The 19,312-nt window shown below is 40.7% G+C and overlaps 1 protein-coding gene across 1 annotated transcript; it reads left to right on the top strand.

The window, feature by feature from the left end:
• The first annotated feature begins 859 nt into the window (after positions 1-859).
• On the top strand, positions 860-18,317 carry LOC119723803 (programmed cell death protein 10-A-like). The gene is made up of 6 exons (XM_038194671.1): positions 860-1,068; positions 9,894-10,049; positions 12,001-12,175; positions 12,387-12,513; positions 13,406-13,496; positions 15,123-18,317. The coding sequence occupies exons 2-6, from the start codon at positions 9,969-9,971 to the stop codon at positions 15,288-15,290; spliced, it is 642 nt and encodes a 213-aa protein (XP_038050599.1). The 5' UTR covers positions 860-1,068; positions 9,894-9,968; the 3' UTR covers positions 15,291-18,317.
• Positions 18,318-19,312: the final 995 nt, after the last annotated feature.

The raw sequence follows: 19,312 nt of genomic DNA, 5'->3' as shown, positions 1-19,312 counted from the left end.
AAACCAACCAAAAGTTAACAGTTGTTTGTGTGATTAGTGATAGCATCTTTGTGGTGTGGTTATTTTTGGTGATGAATCCTCAGCAGCTTTATTTTGTTCTGCAGTATAGAAATTGCATTTGGTTCACAATTGTTTCTCAAATAACATTGAAGATGGCTGCCACACAAATATGGGGGGGGGGGGGGGTTAAGCGAGTATATATATCCTTTTTTAATTGGGTAACACAAAAATGAGAAAATGCATGCAGAAAAACACAGCTACATTGATCCACCCCTTGTGTTGTTATTACAGTTGAATACAGCATGACTATCACTTCCAGTTAATGTTGCCAAAGCTTAACAGGATTGTGTTACTTGTGCCTTCTCATTGGAAATATATAGCTGCAAAGAAACGGCAGAGGTGTTGGTCGGGGGGGGGGGGGGAGAGATGAGTGAAGATCCAATAATTGTGTTATAGAACTGGGGAATTAATTACCACCACCCCCAGGGATATAGACAAATTGCTCTTTATGCAAATATACGTATACTGGTTTTGTGTTTAGTTGTCAAGAACTAGGCAACTAGGAGATATGCATGAAATGGACACATCTGAAGGCGGAAACCGAACTCATTTTTTTGCAAAAGAAAATCGCCTCGGGACATAAAGTAAAAGCCTGGCGCCTGGCGCCTGCAGCCCGCACGCCCGCCCGCGCCGATTAGCCAAAGTTTGGACATTAACGCTCTTCACTCCCCCGCTCAGCCCTGCACCTCCAAAACCCTTCGCGATCGCCGGCGGGCGGCCACTGCACTCTTCGCTTCCATGTCCCCATTCACAAGAGGGCGCACTCCACTCGTTGATTTGGAAGTTGTAAGTCACGGATCCTGACTGCTTTGTAGCCTTTTGAGCGTAAAAGGAAACTTGTCATCCCGACTATGATCTGACTAATCGCAGCAGAAGCGACTCCACCCGGTTTGTGTGTGTAATCGAATGTCGAAACACAGTTTATGGAACATCTTTTGAACAATGACGTGATAAAAGAGGTGAACAGCAAACGCATTTTCATGTGTATCTTTGTGTTCAAAGAAAAGGGTGAGTAGGAATTGAATTCGTTTTCATTCGTCTCAAAAATCGACTCAATTAGGCTAACTGACGAAAAAATAATAAACGGGAACGGGGTAGCTGGAGTTACCCAGCCCTGAGTTTTATCATTGGGTTGTCATCTAGGGCTGGAGCGAGTTTTTCTCGTAACTTGTAGTATAGGCAAAATTTTTTGGAAAATGTTCAATTTTGTCCCCGTTACACACTAATTGCAACTGCAACTCACCCCAAACTTGCCTGGAATAACCATTACACAGGTCCTTGAAGTAAAAAACGATCCACGATGAAGATTCAGCCTACAATTGCAGTGAAAACAGGAGGAATAACCGCTAACCTGACAACCTTGCTGGCATGGCCAGGACCGCAATTGGTTTGTGCCCAAAAAAATTGTGTACAATGCATATGAATGGCGGCCGATTAACAGGCACAGAGAGCGATCGCTGTCAACTACTCGTTTTTGCCGGCTGCGCTGGCTGTTGGCGCATGACGTCACGCGGAAGCGTAACACCTGATGACTGTTTCATGCACTAATATAAGGTTTACCACTCGCATCACAGCTTTGGTACTGGAACCGCAACCAATAGTGCATGAAACAGTCATCGGGTGTTACGCTTCCGCGTGACGTCATGCGCCAACAGCCAGCGCAGCCGGCAAAAACGAGTAGTTGACAGCGATCGCTCTCTGTGCCTGTTAATCGACCGCCATTCATTGTACACAATTTTTTGTGTGCACAAACCAATTGCGGTCCTGGCCATGCCAGCAAGGTTGTCAGGTTAGCGGTTATTCCTCCTGTTTTCACTGCAATTGTAGGCTGAATCTTCATCGTGGATCGTTTTTTACTTCAAGGACCTGTGTAATGGTTATTCCAGGCAAGTTTGGGGTGAGTTGCAGTTGCAATTAGTGTGTAACGGGGACAAAATTGAACATTTTCCAAATTTTTTTGCCTATACTACAAGTTACGAGAAAAACTCGCTCCAGCCCTAGATGACAACCCGATGATAAAACTCAGGGCTGGGTAACTCCAGCTAGGAACGGGGTAGGCTAGCTTGAGTAACTCCAGCTGACATGCTCATGCATATTCATTCACATGTATGTAGCGCTGGAGGAATAACCTGTTCGTTAGAATGTGGTAGCAAGAGACCCTAAAAAAATGGCCTCTCAAAAATTGTCCATTTTCACCTCTAATATCCCACCCCAGATTTCATTTACATACCTCATACATTCATCAGTCATTTATGAAGCCTAATGATCGACTTGAAACAGACCACAAAAAAAAATGTGAAAAATCTTGACGATTTTGGTGGCTTGTCCGTAAAAAAAACGCCAGTTCCAATGGCTGTCGTCCATTTTAAGGAGCAACTATAGAATGCAGGGCCACGCCGGAGCAAGGTTTTTTATTTTGCTTGGAGGCGTGGATGGATAGGAGTAATAGATATGCAAACCTGCAAAAAGTGCTAAGTACAGCGAATGCACTTGTCTTCTAAGCTTCTCATGAAGGATCGGAAGGGAGGGCGTGCTTGTAAATGTGTTGGGGGCACGGTACGGATCGGAGTCGCGGAGTGGCGGAGGCGCAGAGTCGTGGAGTCGCGGAGACGCGGGGCACTGGAGTGGCGGAGTCGCGGAGTCGCAGAGACTCGCGCCGATAGAGGGCGCAATTCTCGGCGGAATTTTTTTGAGAACGAAGCATCTGTATCCATTTTAAATGGGCTCGCAAATTAGGAAGGGAGGAGGGCGACGGGGCACTGTCTGGAGTGGCGGAGGCGCGGAGTCGGGGAGTCGCAGAGTCCATTTTAAATGAGGTCGCAAATTAGGAAGGGAGGAGGGCGACGGGGCACTGTCTGGAGTGGCGGAGGCGCGGAGTCGTGGAGTCGCAGAGACGCGCACCGATAGAGGGCGCAATTCTCGGAGATATCGACTGCGGCTCCACGACTCCACGATCGATTTTCGGAGGTAGGTCGACTGCGGCTCCACGCCTCCACGCAGCCGTACAGAGGCGCGGATGTAGAGTAAAGTGGCCCTGCATTCTATAGTTGTACCCATTTGAATTTGCTAATTGTGTAAATGCATGCATCACGTGATGACCTCGAAAAAAATCTGCGCGCGCGATGTATGTGGGTACCACACCGCTTTCAGGCGCCACAAGTGAGTTCAATTTTCGTCTGGTGCGTTGTCACGGAAAGCAAGACAACGAGAATGCTCTCCACGACAACGCATGGTACGCACCAGACGAAAATTGAACTCACTTGCGGCGCCTGAAAGCGGTGTGGTACCCACATACATTGCGCGCGCAGATTTTTTTCGATGTCATCACATGATGCATACATTTACATAATTAGCAAATTGAAATGGACGACAGCCGTTGGAACTGGCATTTTTTTACGGACAAGCCACCGAAATCGTCAAGATTTTTCACATTTTTTTGTGTGTGGTCTGTTTCAAGTCGATCATTAGGCTTCGTAAATGACTGCTGAATGTATGAGGTATGTGGGTGAACTCTGGGTTGGGATATTAGAGGTGAAAATGAACAATTTTTGAGAGGCCATTTTTTTAGGGTCTCTTGCTACCACATTCTAACGAACAGGTTATTCCTCCAGTGCTACATGTGAATGGATATGAGCATGTCAGCTGGAGTTACTCAAGCTAGGAACGGGGAAGGGTTTCTTCAATTCTTGGCAATCGTGTAGTGTTGGGCCCCAGTGCCTGTTTTGTTTTGATTAAATTATAGTCAAACATGTTTTTTATTGCTCAAAAATCACCCTTTACAATCAAAAGCAGACTTTTCTCAATCTTAATGACACCCGTTTTGCAATTTTGAACAGTTTCTTGGGGTAGAAATCACGATTTTCCTGCGCGGCTTATGCCTCGCGATCCAGCGCACCGTGCGTGCTCACAGTCACAGTAGGCCCTACATTGCGCTGTGTTTCGCTAGCCCAGGTATGACTCCATTGTGAAAACGCAACGGAGTCCAGGGTATGAATCTCTCCTGCCCATAGCGAAAATAACCCCGCATTTTTTGCATACTTTTACTAGCTCTACTGAGTGGAGCGTTGAACTACGCGGTACCCTCCATACAAACGCTCTACCGATTTGGCATACTTTGGTGACATGTACACGGTATGCATTTTTGGGCATGCACTCGCGAGGACAAAAGGCCCCCCAAAAAACTGGTAAAGAGAATACAAATGAGAAAGAAAGTAACCCTGGATAGATCCACACATTCATGACATTCCATAAGACCCCTTAAATTGTTCCAAACAACCGGTAATTTAGAAAAAAGAACAAAATAGTCTGAACTTAGAAAACAAGTCGCGCATAATTAATGACTGTTTCATGTACTGATATGTGTCCCGCGCCAAAAACCCACACTGTCAGACGGCGCGGGGCACATATGACTACATGCAACAGTCGTTGAGTAAGCGCAACTGGTTTTTCTTCAATAGTGATGTCACACACGCGCGCGATGAATTATGTATCAGTCATGTCAGTGAAATGGACTGTGCAACTCGGCAGACACATTTAATTGTGAGCGGTAAGTTCAGACTATTTTGTTCTTTTTTCAAAATTACCGGTTGTTTGGAACAATTTAAGAGGTCTTATGGAATGTCATGAATGTGTGGATCTAGCCAGGGTTACTGTCTTTCTCATTTGTATTCTACTTTACCAGTTTTTTGGGGCCTTTTGTCCTCGCGAGGGCATGCACAAAAATGCATACCGTGTACATGTCACCAAAGTATGCCAAATCGGTAGAACGTTTGTACGGAGGGTACCGTAGTTCAACGCTCCACTCAGTAGAGCTATATTTTTACCTGACGGAGGAAGCTGAAATTTCGCTTACATATTCCTTGTGTCCAGAATTGTACCTGCGCTGGGTTTAGGAACGGCAAATATGTCCGCAGGCGGCGTGTTTACCAAAAATAAACTGCAAGTTCTACGCTTTCATTGAAAACATTTTCAGTACAAACTCCCCGTGTGAAGATTACACGCGCGTGTGCATGCACACCTACTAGCATGCTGCCGCCACAGCAGCAAGCGGCAGCAAGCGGCAGCAAGCAACATGTGCGTGTATGTCTTCACGCGGGGAGTTCGTAGGGAGTTCAACGAAAGCGTAAACACGCCGCCGGTAAACACGCCACCTGCGGACATATTTGCCGTTCCTAAACTCAGCGCAGGTACAATTCTGGACACAAGGAATATGTAAGCGAAATTTCAGCTTCCTTCATCAGGTAAAAATATGCAAAAAATGTGTTAAAAAAAATTTTCGTTATGGTGGTACAATTTATACCCTGGACGTCAGTCGTAATGCAATAAAGACATCGTCCAACCTGGGCTAGTGTTTCGCCATCTTTATTTTCGGGTTGCCTGTTGTCGCCGCGCTGTCATCGTTATTTTACCCCCAAAGTTCCCTAAAAAACTCAAACCCTGCCCTCTATCTACATGTATGACATAGGCCTACCTGTTTATTGAGAATGTTTTAACTACATTTAGTTTGGTCGGTCTTAGCCCAGGTTGGACTCCGTTGTGTACACGCAACGGAGTCCAAGGTATGAATCTCTCCTGCCATAGCGAAAAAAATTATAACACATTTTAAAAAATATTTTTACCTGACGGAGGAAGCTGAAATTTCGCTAATACATATTCCTTGCTGGGTTTAGAAAAAGCAAATATATCCGCGGGTGGCGTGTTTACCGAAAATAAACTGCAATTCCTCGCTTTCGTTGAAAACATTTTCAGTACGAGCTCCCCGTGTGAAGATTACGCGCGTGCGTGCATGCACACCTAGCACACTGCCGCCACAGCAGCAAACGGCATGTGCGTGTACGTCTTCACGCGGAGAGTTCGTACTGGGCAATTCCACGGTAACGGAAGGACGTTTTCACTCATTAAACAAAATTTCAAATGTGTGTATCACAGACACTGTTCATAGTTACAGCAAACAAATGTCACAATTGAATTGCTATAGAATGCTACTTTCATTTCCCACACTTTTGGGGGGCATGAATGCCTCCCGTTTATGAATTATGAATATTAATGAGGTCGGTAACGGAAGGACGGTAAAACGGACAAGGGTTTTCCAACTTACTCGCGTTTTGCGTAAACTCTGTGAATTTTATGGGGCAATTATATTTTAAAGGTAGGAAATGGAATCTCTGAAGCTTTATCTATACTATACCGCCTTTCATTTGACTTTAAGTGTTTCGGTAATATAATTACAACGTTTTAAGCAGATTGTAATTTGGTAACGGAAGGACGGTAACGGAAGGACAAAAGGTTTACTCAATTATAGCATGAACAAAATGTGAATTTACACTAATTATACAAGTGAAACAAATTGCTGAAATGTGTAACTGAATGTGAAATCAACAATATGCAGACCTGGCATAAATAATTATACCCAAGAAACTATTGAGATAAAGATAGAAGCCTGCTAATTAATGATAACAAAAGAAAAACGAAAACAATCCAAAACACATAATTCACGAACACAGGACTATTACAGAAATAGACTTCAAACCCACCACCTCAATCCTTAAAAGTTTAAATACACAGTATTTGAACTTTTGAATATATTGGTTACATGTTCACCAACAACTTTTAATAATAATACCGGTAGGTTCAAAGGTCTACCTAAAGGGTGGGGGGGGGGGGGGGGGGACGACCAGCCTACATGTACATTTAAGGTAAAAATATCTACCGGTAGAACTGATGGCTTCAGTTAGGTGTTGCTTTTAATTGAACTCTAATATCAATGTTTGAAATCAAATTACAATGATTTAGAGTAGTAACAATTAATTTATAAACATCCAAACTGAAATTGTTAACTTGGGCATAATTTGTCAAAGATTGCACCTCACATGTCTTACACATGTAAGTTGAATGAAAGTGCCCCAAAGTACCGGTACTTTCTGCCATCTCATTTTTGACTTAATTTGCTTCTGGAATGGCTTCACAGAATTCGTATCTTTCTCTATTGTCCATGAATGCTGATGGCAGCAACTTTATGATTTGATTTTCTGCAACAACTCCATACATGTACAAGTACTGGTACATCGGCCAGTGTTGGAGCAAAGGCTTTGACCCTCAAGGCCAAGGCCAAGGCCAAGGCCAAGGCTTTGACCCTCAAGGCCAAGGCCAAGGCCAAGGCTTCGACCCTCAAGCCTCGAGGCCAAGGCCAAGGCTTAACCCTCAAGGCCAAGGCCAAGGCCAAGGCCAAGGCCCTGTTTTATGAAATGACCACTGATATAGAACTAATTATAGTCACATGAGTGACACATCATCACGCAAGGGCGGATCCAGAACACAATTGGGGGGGGCAAAGAAATGTTGGTCCCCCCCCAAAAAAAAGTGGGTCAAAAGATTACGGCTTGGGCTTCGGGGCCCGCTTAAGGGCCCCGAAAAAATTTTGGATTCGAGATGCTCTGTGGTGCGATTTGAGGCAATTTCTGACCATTTTAACCGATGTTTATTTAGGAAAAGATGGTGGTGTACTCATTGCCTGCCTTTATTACGACGTCACATAAAAAAAAATGGTTTCGTTTTTTTGGGGGGGGGGGGGCGTGGCCCCTTTTGACCCCCCTGGATCCGGCCTTATCATCACGAATTGCTCGTTACGAAGAACAACATTTCTTTAATTGCAATCAACATGCTCGCATAGGCCTACACCGTTTTATGACTGCACTGTATCTATTAACGTATAAGTTCAGGTCTTCAATATGGTTTAACTAAACAAAATAATGATTTACTTCTATATTGACACAGAATTCTCCCAAGTGTAACAAAAGGGGGATCCAAGAAACTGATTTGGAAAATTTTTATTTGCTGGCCCAACATGGTCAGAAATATCAGCATTATCTAAAACAGATACATGCAAATCTTTAGCACTTATCAGGGAGACATATACAACCAATCAAATCTATTCCAAAGTTATATGCAATTAAAGTGATCATCTCATTAGCCCCACAAGTGTACAGAATATTGTTGCAGCAAATCTACTACAATGGTAACAACATATGATGCTATAAAAGTGGAAGTGTGCCTAACACACAAATCTATATGGTGCTTCCCTCCTCCATCGTACATGTAATACGATTAAAATGGTAACAGCAAAATTTCGAACAGATTTATCTGGAAAATGCAAAACTCTATGGGCCTTGAAGAGCCTTGACTCAAAATTGCAAGGCCCTGAACCCTCAAGGCCAAGGCCAAGGCCAAGGCCAAGGCTTTTGCCCTCAAGCCTCGAGGCCAAGGCCAAGGCCCTAAAATCCAGCCTTAAGGCAGCCTTAAGGCCAAGGCCCAGCATCAAGGCACTACATCACTGACATCGGCATATATGTACATGTACATTGTACATGTTGTACATGCCTGTGCCTTCCTTTGTAATAAACACCTTGCCCTGCTTATCCCGCTTTTGTGAAGGTGGGTCACATGAATGTCCTTTGAATGCTCATTATACATGCATGTATTTGCAGTGAGTTCATTTTTCAAACATGAGCGCAAATGTCGTAACATTTGATAAAAATACTATTTGTCCTTCCGTTACCAATTTGGTAACGGAAGGACGTGATTTGATTAATTGTAATTAAAAAACGAGAAGTACAGCAGTGTCAGTTATAATGTCATATTGAAGGCCTACCTAAACTTGCTTTGCACAATAACTTTCAATGCATTCATACTGCAAGTTTTAAAAATAAATTAAAAATATGTATTTTTTCGGTAACGGAAGGACATTTTCGAAGGCTGAAATATTAGAAGTCACTGAAGCGAAACAAATTACGCAAAATGTTAAAAACAAGTTTTAATCGGTTTTTCAAGACCAATACTTTCTCATGACAGAAACTGATGGCATTAGTACATATTTTTGTGTGTCTATTGGTAGAATACTTTCATATCACTATTAATCACATTTTTAGGATTAAAACAGGATTATTACATAATCCTATTTTTTGGTACCGAAATGTATAAAAAATAAAATTCCGACTTCAAATCTTGAAAATATAGACTTTTAGCTTTCATTTGATGCCAAATTTGTTTAAGTCACATGTATTTGAATTTTTTGGTGTCATGTCCACTTTGGTGTGGAATTGCCCTACTGAAAATGTTTTCAATGAAAGCGTAGAACTTTTTTTTCGGTTTATTTTCGGTAAACACGACGCCCACGGACATATTTGCCTTTTCTAAACCCAGCGCAGGCACAATTCTGGACACAAGGAATATATAAGCGAAATTTCAGCTTCATCAGTCAGGTAAAAATACATGTATGAACAAAAATGTGTTATAATTTTTTTTGCTACGACCGTGCCTGCATCGATAAACAAACTTTTCTGTTGAACAATGCGATGTGGTCGTGCCCAGAGAATCTGAAGTGTGCTGTCTGATGTCTGTGCTAATCTGGTTGAATTTTACGGATTTTCAACCTAAAAAATAATCGTGAGTATCGCTGATGCCCCATTACTTCGTCTTTGACATGTGGAGAAGCCAGTAGGTGCTTTGAAAGGTATTTTTGTCAAGTCTTCAGCATGTTTATTGGCCACAAAATCGTCATCGAAAAAGATAATGCCTCATGGGGTCATTAAAAAAAAAAAACAAGCAAGCCAAAAATCTAGACCCATATTAGATGATCTGATTCTGATCACGAAATCTTAAAACCCGGTTTCTTGTGGTCGTGAAGATATCATGTTTTAAACATGGCTGATCCCGATGCCACTTGTTTGCAGTCTTGGAAGTATGATTTCATTGATTTAAAGGGTCCAAAATGGTTAAAGTTAAATGAGCAATTGTCTCACTTATTGTATTGTGGTTATTGTTACTATTTTGCACAGATTTTTGCACAGAGAAACAGCATTGGGACAACCGCAAGTAGATTTGTATTGTCATCAACGTGAATACTCCCCAGAATGACCATGGAGGACGACAATGATGCCTCTTCCGTTGAGTCCTTCGCACTTCATGTGGTACTGTTTCCCATTCTGGATGAGGTACAGTACATGTTTATGTTTAACTGTTTAGGCCTACTCCTTGGTATTTTTGCTAAGAATGTCCCTGGATGGACGAAAACTAGCCAATCAGTGGCAGAGTCTTTGTACATGTACTTTATGTACAGGAACCATCAAAGCTCACATCAACTAAAGTAGCTGGGCTCTATCTTCCTCAAGTCAACCCAACAACAACCTCCAAATTCTCCTTGTGGTTGAAAAAGGTTCTGAGACTTAAAATGTTACTCCTGTTGCCCTTATTCAAACTTGAGGAGGCTGATAATAATAATTGGATAACCTGTTCCATATAAATCAAGTTAGGTTTTGCCCTTCACCAACGTTTAAACACTGTATACTCAGTGTGTTACCTCCTGAGTGAAAGTTGGAAAGAATCAGTCGGGTGTGACTCGAACCCACAACCTCCTGCTTTCTAGTGCAGGTGTCTTACCACTCGACCACCGAGCTAACGGGATCGGTTGGCTGGTTATTATAAGATGGAATTTTTCGAGTCCCACCCGAGTGATTTTTTCCAACTTTCACTCGGGAGGTAACTCACTGAGTATACAGTGTTTAAACGTCGGTGAAGGGCAAAACCTAACTTGATTTATATCACCCCGACGTAAAATTTCATCTTATAACTGTTCCATATACATGTACTTCATTTATTTGGGGTCTGGTATCCCAGTGCATTAACCCTAACCCACCTCACTCCTCCAAAATCCTCCTGGCGGTTTTGAAGGATTCTAGAGGATTGAGGATGAATGGTGATTGAATCAAATGAGGATTCTGGAGGATTGAGGATGAATGGTGATTGAAGCACATGAGGATTTTGGAGGATTGAGGATGAATGGTGATTGAAGCACAAGAGGATTTTGGAGGATTGAGGATGAATGCATTTTGAGGCAGGACTGTCTGATGATTTTGAAGGATTTGGCGTTGGTTATCCTTCATTAAAACACGAGTGCAAAATTTTGGGATGAGGAGGATTTTGGAGGATTGACGATGAATGCATTTTGAGGCAGGACTGTCTGACAATTTTGAAAAATTTAGGCGGAGTTGCAAAATTTTGGAGGATTTTGGAGGATTGAGGATGGTTGTAAGCAAAAAGGGCCTAGGGGGTTAGGGTTAATTTCATGTTAGGAGTCTATGACAGTGCAACTGCAAGGCTAGTAGCAGAATTGTTGTTATTCTACCACTGTAAGTATATACAGGCGTGCAACTTTTCCTTGGATCAGCTGATTTCCTTGTTGTTTTACTTCCCATGTGTGACACTAAAAATGAAAAAAACACTGTACAAAGTCTTGGAAACTTCCTTTTTTGTTGTGACTTCCCAGTTGCATGCCTGTATATACATTGTAAGACCAGTGCCAAAATAAGAAAAGGCACATTTTCAGGTTGAATTGACAAGTCTTTATTTGAAAAGGTCGAAAACAAGCATGATGTGCCAGGGCAAAGTTGTACAGCACTGTTATGTTTAGTATGTACGCCTAGTTGACAGTGACCGCGTGGATTGATTACTAATTGGAATTGAAATGTTGGCAGCTATGACTTTAGCTCGTAAAGATGAACACTTAAAGTTTGGTGAAATGAGACATAAAATATAGGTTTTTTTGCATTGTTAATTATCAGTTTTGTGAAAGATGCTTTGCTCAACTCAGTTCTTTCTTCAATATTTCTAAAAATGCAACTCCCCTATTTAATGGCACTGGTAATGGCTTACCCATCTCACAAACTACTGTGAAGGAAACACAAAGCATCTCAGGTAATTTATTAGTGCCACATGGAATGCACATAATGAGTAATGCAATGTTGTCATGAGGAATTTAGTGGTATAAAAGTATTGACCTTGGGTCACCAGTTTTACAAAATCTTTCCAATGAGAGATCAAAGAGTTAAGCTGCGTCCTTGGATGGGACAATAGTTCTGATTGAGTCATTTACCCCTATTTTCTCAGCTGGAGAAGATAGACCTGTCAGCCGCGCAGACATTGAGGGCGGCATTTGAGAAGGCTGAGAAGCAGAACCCTGGCATCAGTCAGGACATCATCAGTGGGGTGCTGGAGGCACGATCTGCTGGGGTCAGTCTCAACACTGAGTGCTTGCTCAAACTTGCAGCTCTTGACAGCGAAGGTAGGTAAATGTGTGGAAGTCATGGTCTTTTCAATTTGGATTACTGATAGCCCTTGATGACTTTTCATAGTTGTTGAAGTAAAATAAGTTAAACATATTTGTGTTGACGTGAGCGCATGATGGCAATTCAGTTTTTGATGCTCTTTATCCATGTCCAAGTGTTTTTTTTTATTTACATCTCACCACAAAGTTCTCCACTTTGTTTCAACAGAGTACATGTTACGCAGGAAGGAGGATGTGTTTGAGAAACTCAATGAGCAAGCTAAGGAGCTGAAGAAGATCCTAGCTCGCCTGCCAGATGAGATTGGTGACCGACCCAAATTCCTGCAGACAATCAAGTCAGTGTCTTTTATCCTTCACCGATGTCATGTTATAAGTTCAGTATACTTGGTGCTATCTGAGTTCTTGTGACAACAAAATGGCTTGCTTAGAGATATTTAACCCCCCCCCCCCCTGCAGTCATGGACCCCATATTGTTCCTCTTTTGTTTGTACTGTAACTTTTTAGGAAGACCTTCCATATGTTTTGCACACAAATCCAAATTGAGAACCTCACGGGAATTTGGGACCCAATTATCCTCTAGTGTTCAACGTCCCCTATTGAATGCAGAAACAAACTCCCATACCTATCTTCTTAAACACAGGCAATTGTGGACCCCCATTGTCTTTAATCATCATTCCTTTGTTTATACTGTTTAAGAGCTCTCATTTGTTTTGTACATGAATTTCAATCATGGACGTGTTGTTTGTGCCCTAACCCTTTTGTCCTAGGTCCACAATCGCTGGTGTGTACATACTCGCACACACACACCCATCTTTGTAAACACCGGCAATCGTGGACCCCCTATTGTCCGTAATCCTCATTCCTTTGTTTGCATACGATTGCTACTATGCCATTATCAGAGCCTTGGGCTGTGATTTTACTCAGATGTTTCTGTCATTGACATTGATCTGCAACAGCGCATACAAACTATTTGCAATTTAATTCATTACAAAGAGACAAGATTTTGTAAGAGCACTAAAAATTGTTTTTCCTGTTTTCTGTCACAGTCCCCATTATGTCTGCCATCCGGTTCTTTTCAGAACCACACATACTCACAAAAGAGATTTATTCACATGGTGCTACCGCAAACTTATCTTGTCTTATGTCTGCCAAGATAAACTGCTTTGTGTTCCAGCATGCAATTAAAAAACCCTGAAAATGTTTAAATGTTTTTTTCCTCTCTCACAGAGACATCGCAAGTGGAATTAAAGACCTGCTGGAAGCTCTCAACAGACTCATCAAGAAACACGGGGCAGGTCGCCTGAGAGATCGTAAAAGCGTAAGTTATGCTTAGCTTTAAAGATTGGAAATAAATTTCGGGAGTTTGACAAATCTTTATTTGGTTTATTTGTCAACCACAATGATAGTATCAACTGGAGGTGGCGGCCATAGTAAGCAAAACAGTGGAAGAGAAAAAAGAAAACTGTGGACTTTTGGATTCAACCAAGATAATGATTATTCTGGCAAGGAGTTCCACAGTTGGGAAGTTAGAGGGAACAGTATTGAGGAATACATTACTGTACTAGTAGTTGGCCAAACCCAGTCACTAGGGTTCAACAAGGGGTTCACTCTGCCTTTGGCTTTGGGAATGGGACCGGCATGTACTTGCAGTCATTCAGTGTCCATGTAGCAGGGCCAATTTTTACATGTAATTATGTTGTAAGTGCATAGGAGTAAATAAATGTGACCTGCTATAGCATAATGAGGAATAACCCCCACCTTTGACTTTTTAATGTTATGTACATCAGGTTAAAGCGCAAATCATTGGCTTTCCAATGATACCAAATTCATTTCTGTAGCGTAATTTATTTCAAAGATGTGACGCAGGAACTTCAACAGTGTCCTGCCAAGTCTCGCTAACCTCATTTCAAGAAAAACGGCTTTGAAAATAAAAGACATGCATTGCGCCGCCAATGGCAGTGAAAAGCGTTCTAGAGTTTCCACTTTTGTGGGTATTTTCTCCCAACAAAAATGCATAGTGTGAATCTTGGAAACGTTGGCTACTCCAAATACACAACAATCAATATCGATTTTGACATGATTTTTTCCAGTATATCCGACTTCAGGCATGGATTACTAAAAACAAGGTTTTGGGGGACATTCCTCATTTTGCCTCAGTATGTCACAAATTTACCAGTCTACTTTGTTCATATTTATATTAGCCTAACAGTAAATACCTTTGTATACCACTGTAGTGCATCCTCTTGCTCCCACCCACAATGCCATGCGGTACCGCCGCCATCTTAGATCTGCCTCTTTTCTCTTAATAAAGTTACAGTTCATCATTTGCAGCTATCCAAAAAGTAACTAACACAATTATTGTTGAAAAACATACTTGCTTGAAAGATAGTAATGGGACTAAACTCCCTGTGAAATTAATCTTTCTGGCAAGCTGTCATTTTGAAGAAATCAATGAAAGAAGGCTTTTCCAATGGTGCGTCTAAAGACGCACCATTGGAAATTTCCGTAAGAAGTTTGTTTTTTTTATTTGGGGAAGCACGCGCAAGCCTTGGCACGATGCACACGCACGTGCGGTTGCTATAATTTGTCAGATTGGTGCGCGCCTTCACGTAGCTGCAATCGGCTCAATGAAAACGTGTCTCGGACGCTGAATTCAGGCCCAATTCAAAAAAATGATTCAGCAACTTTTGATTTGAAATCGAGATCCTAGAATGCTGTTTTTCTCGAAATATACAGCTGAAACTGAGCTGAAACTTCATCAGGTTAATTGTTCAGCACCCTTATTTAGATTTTGAGCACGTTAATTTGTTGCTTCAAACGAACAAAATGTACAAATAACAAATCATGGACTGTACATGTACCTTTAACACATGGGCAGGAAAGATGTGTGCTAGTTTTTCGATTTGGTGACACTGGTTATATTTTCAACATTTAATCTTTTCAGGTTCTTGATGCGCACAAGAAGGAGTTTATAAACTCATCCAAGAACTTCAGTGACACACTGAAAGTCTACTTCAGGGACGGCCACATAACCAATGTGTACAAGAGTGCCAACAAACTGGTCAATGACACAAACACCATCTTGAAGATGCTTAAGAGTGTTGGTAATTAATTCAGAAAAAACCTGGCCCATTTTGATAGAGTGTACATTTTTCATGCACTTTGCTTAGAATTTAAAATTAAGGCTTCTACATGTAGTAGCCCTACTTTCCATAAATTTGGAGCCGACTTGTACCCCAACCTTTTTATCGTGTAGATTTAAATATATATACTTATCACATAGATAGTTTTCCTTTCATGCAAGTACAGTTGAAGACTGAACTCCATTTATGCCTTGCTATTATACATAATCCATTGCATACTGCAATGAACTTAAATTTACTGAAAAAAAAATAAGGGGATTTCAGTGGATGTTGATCATATGCGTAGAAACATGGGATAATGTTTTGCTTTGCAACATATGTTGTATAAAAAAAAAGCCTTTTTAAGGGAATGGTATTGAGTCTATCTTTTAGTATTTTTAGGATGGAAACAGTTGCATTTGGCAATGTTAGAATCAACAGGCAGAGTTTAAACGTCAAAATTTGGTACAGAAATTGTGCAAACCCCATTCAAGCTGTATCGGAGGCTCCAAAGGTGCTGATTGAATTTGTATATTTAGGACTGTAACACAATACTTGTAAACTCTCTTATGTGTGTGCTGCAGTTTTACTTGCAACTTGACAACAGGTATATATTTGCTTCCCTGACTGTAAGGGAGAACAAAAAGAACTTCATTGAAGGATTTGGGGTTTTAACATTGTGTCCTATTTCAAGCTGTTATCATTTTTTTCTGTATACAGTAGTTCCATGGTACGTGTGAAACTGGTTTATACTTCATTCAAAGGAGAAAGAGAAGAAGCTTTCAGATTTGTAATCAAGTCAAATCTCAAGCCAGGATGAACATTCATTTGAATAGCTTGTGACCTGATACTTGGCAGACTTGTGATTGGACAGTCAGTGTTGTAGTCAGATGCCCCTGTCATGTCTGTGCATTTTGTACTAAAATTGATGGTGACATTGAGGGAATCAGACCTTATCATCAAGGCTAAGGCTGCATCTGAATCACTTGGCTATGGCTTGCAATTACACATGCGCCTATGGAAGTGGCTGCAGCCTCATCCCATAGACTGCCAGCCATAGCCATGGCACATCCCATAGACTACTAGCCATAGCCATGGCACATCCCATAGACTGCTAGCCATAGCCAAGTCATTTTGATGCAGCCTTGTATTCAGGCCCAGATTATCAAATAGGCACAGTAGGCATGGGCCTAGGGCCTACACAATTTTTTGGGGCCTACGGAAAATTCCAGGGCCTACGAAAATACTGCAGTGTGCCATAAAACACATAAATAGGCCTACCCACACCCACCCAACGCAGAAAAAAAAGGTTTGTAAACATTTTTAGGGTCTCTCTCAGAATCTTTGATTTCACCAACTGACGCTGTACAAGTGCATACAAGTCATTGATTTGTACAGTGCTTTGTTACTTTGAATTTTGTGCCGATGCCTAGGGCGGAGTAGGGCCTACGGAATAATGGTGCCTAGGGCCTACAAAACACTTAATCCAGGCCTGCTTGTATTGGCTGAGTGCTGTGAATTCAGGAGGAAGAAGAGGTTTTTTTTGGAAACACAGACTGACAACGGTATGCAAGAAATATTCTGCATTTTGCAAGGACTAAAACTGGAGTCCAATTCCTTAAGTACGGTACACATACTTGGGAAATTTTCAGCATTTTTTTTGGTCAAAGTACTCAGATGCCTATCCATGATCAAATTGAACTTCTCAGACTTAATTCATACATTAATACTGTGCAGATTGATATCGCAGTAAATTTGTCAGACGCAGGGAAAAAAAGTGACTACCCAACATTGATCATGATGTTGGGCATGGTGGTTTCATGGTGACATCTGAAACAAATTTGCTTTTTTTTTCAAACTTGCATGCATTATAAACCAGGCTTCAGACATAATTGGAATTTGTCATGTTAGAGTTTTGTTCTTTTGATGAACAATTTTAATGGCTTATTTTTGTCGGGAGAAAATGTTAACCTATTTTTGTAAGGTGAATACAGGTACAGGTGTGTTTTATATTTAAGAAAGAAACAAATCTTAAATGAATTGTGGTCACTTATTGAGCCTAAAATTAAACTTGTGTAAATATGATATGGTGGCAAATTAAAACTGATATTTTGATGTTTTATAAATTGGATATTTCATTCTTGTAGTAGGCTACTGGAAGTGTGTAAAGCACTGTGAACAGTTGAACATTCATCATTAGTTTACTTTTACATGAACCCTTTTGCTTAGAGTCTACATAAATATTCCTAAATATCGCCATGTTTAAATAAAAATTTAAACATGGCGATGGGCCTCTAACTCTGTGGCATCCATCAAGTTTGATTTATCAAGAGGTGAACATACAGCGCTGGTTTTTAGAACATCATAATTTTTAACGAATCAAATTGAAGTGTTTGACTGAACAACAATGTGTTGCACATGAATGTGACCTCAACAAGCCTTCATCTTTTCACGAGTTGATGTAAGATTTTACCCGCCATCTTTGGATTCAACTTTCCAGTAGCGTTTTATTATCTTACTAGGACGACATATTCAGTTGATGAAGTAGAGTTATATGTGTACATATTCAGGAAATATATCATTCAAGTAAAGTTTATTTAATGTAAATGTATAGTCCAGGATTGTATGCCACTTAGTCAGACTTCTCACTTTTCATATTTTATCCATTGTGTTTTAATTTTTGGAGTGTTGAGTTGGTAAAACCATTTTTTTTTAAATCGGTTAAAATACTTGGAACCGGTAACCTTAGCTCTTAAGAATGCTTCAAAATGAGAATGAAATCAGAAGACTTGCGTGCATTCTGTAATCATCACCCCTCGGACTCTCTGTGTAGTCCCCTCCTAGACTGATGAGTAGTGTAAACTGATACACCAGTCTATATGTTTTGGGATGATCCACTGTATTCTCCAACTTGTCCTGGTTGTAGGAAAAGCTTACAAAAATGGATGTATCTGTCTTCTAGTGTTGTAAATATATGATCACAATAAAAATTTGTACCTTTGATGTAAATAAGTTTTCTGTTATTTCTGTCTTTCAGGGGTTGAAGATTTTCACCGAAATAAATAGTTTTGAAATAATCCAACTAACGAAATGCTAAAAAGGTACAACATACAGTTGTCCAAAAAATAAGTAAATACTTACTTTGAGAGCTTAATCTCTCTTTTTTTCTCCTTTCTTTATTCCATCAAATATTGTTTACACTGAGCATGACAAAAGTGTTATTGTTAAATTAATACGTTTAATTTGAATGTTGACACATTGACGTCTGAATGGTGTTTTTTCTGGAAACAGATAGAAATTGAGCGGGGCACGGTCCTAACCCGTCAAATAATACTCCGTTAAAAATGATTTGAACTATGATTTTGATCAATGTCATGAATGTCAAAATACGAAAAAAATTAATCTTTTCAATAACCATTGTACGTCTATCGGCAGAGTAATTATTCCTGGCCCTTTCCCAAAATGTCGGAAGTTTTCCTTTTTGGTTGAGTATATGTTTTTGCTTCGTTGATTAAAGAATCATAACATACGCAATGACTCGATCAAACACAACGATAGGGCTAGCTTAAAGGGAATATACATCATTTGCTTTTGCTGTAATTTTCAGAAATGGATGGAATTGGGGGGTTGGAAATATAAAGCAAATATAGTTACACTGACTTTTTGGAGGTTTTGGGTTCGAAAATGCTATAAAAACCAAGAAAAACGATCATTTTCCTGTAGTCTGGTTCCCTGACTCCATAAAAGAAGAAACAGAGCAGTTTACATACATTAGGGAATTGTAAGGTCAGGGAACCAGTCTAGCTGGCTCGTACCCGTTCATAGGTTTGTAATCGATTGCAAACAAGTGCAATGGTCAATTGGGGCCAGTATTTGAAAAAAAGCCAGTTGTTTCCAACGCTGATCGGCCGATCAGCGTTGGAAATTGATACAAAAATACCACTTTTCTTGAAAATGACAGTATACCAGGTGCCATAATTTTACAGGATGCTTTAGACTGTCATTTACCAAC

This window comes from Patiria miniata, unplaced genomic scaffold (assembly GCF_015706575.1).
Source record: "Patiria miniata isolate m_02_andy unplaced genomic scaffold, ASM1570657v1 HiC_scaffold_17, whole genome shotgun sequence".
NCBI lineage: Eukaryota > Metazoa > Echinodermata > Asteroidea > Valvatida > Asterinidae > Patiria > Patiria miniata.
This window is presented reverse-complemented; position numbering and strand designations above follow the sequence as displayed.

Coding starts and splice junctions, on each gene's coding strand:
- LOC119723803 (XM_038194671.1), top strand. CDS start 9,969: ATGACCATGGAGGACGACAATGATGCCTCTTCCGTTGAGTCCTTCGCA. Junction 10,050..12,000: donor TGTTTCCCATTCTGGATGAG/GTACAGTACATG, acceptor CTATTTTCTCAG/CTGGAGAAGATAGACCTGTC. Junction 12,176..12,386: donor TGCAGCTCTTGACAGCGAAG/GTAGGTAAATGT, acceptor TTGTTTCAACAG/AGTACATGTTACGCAGGAAG.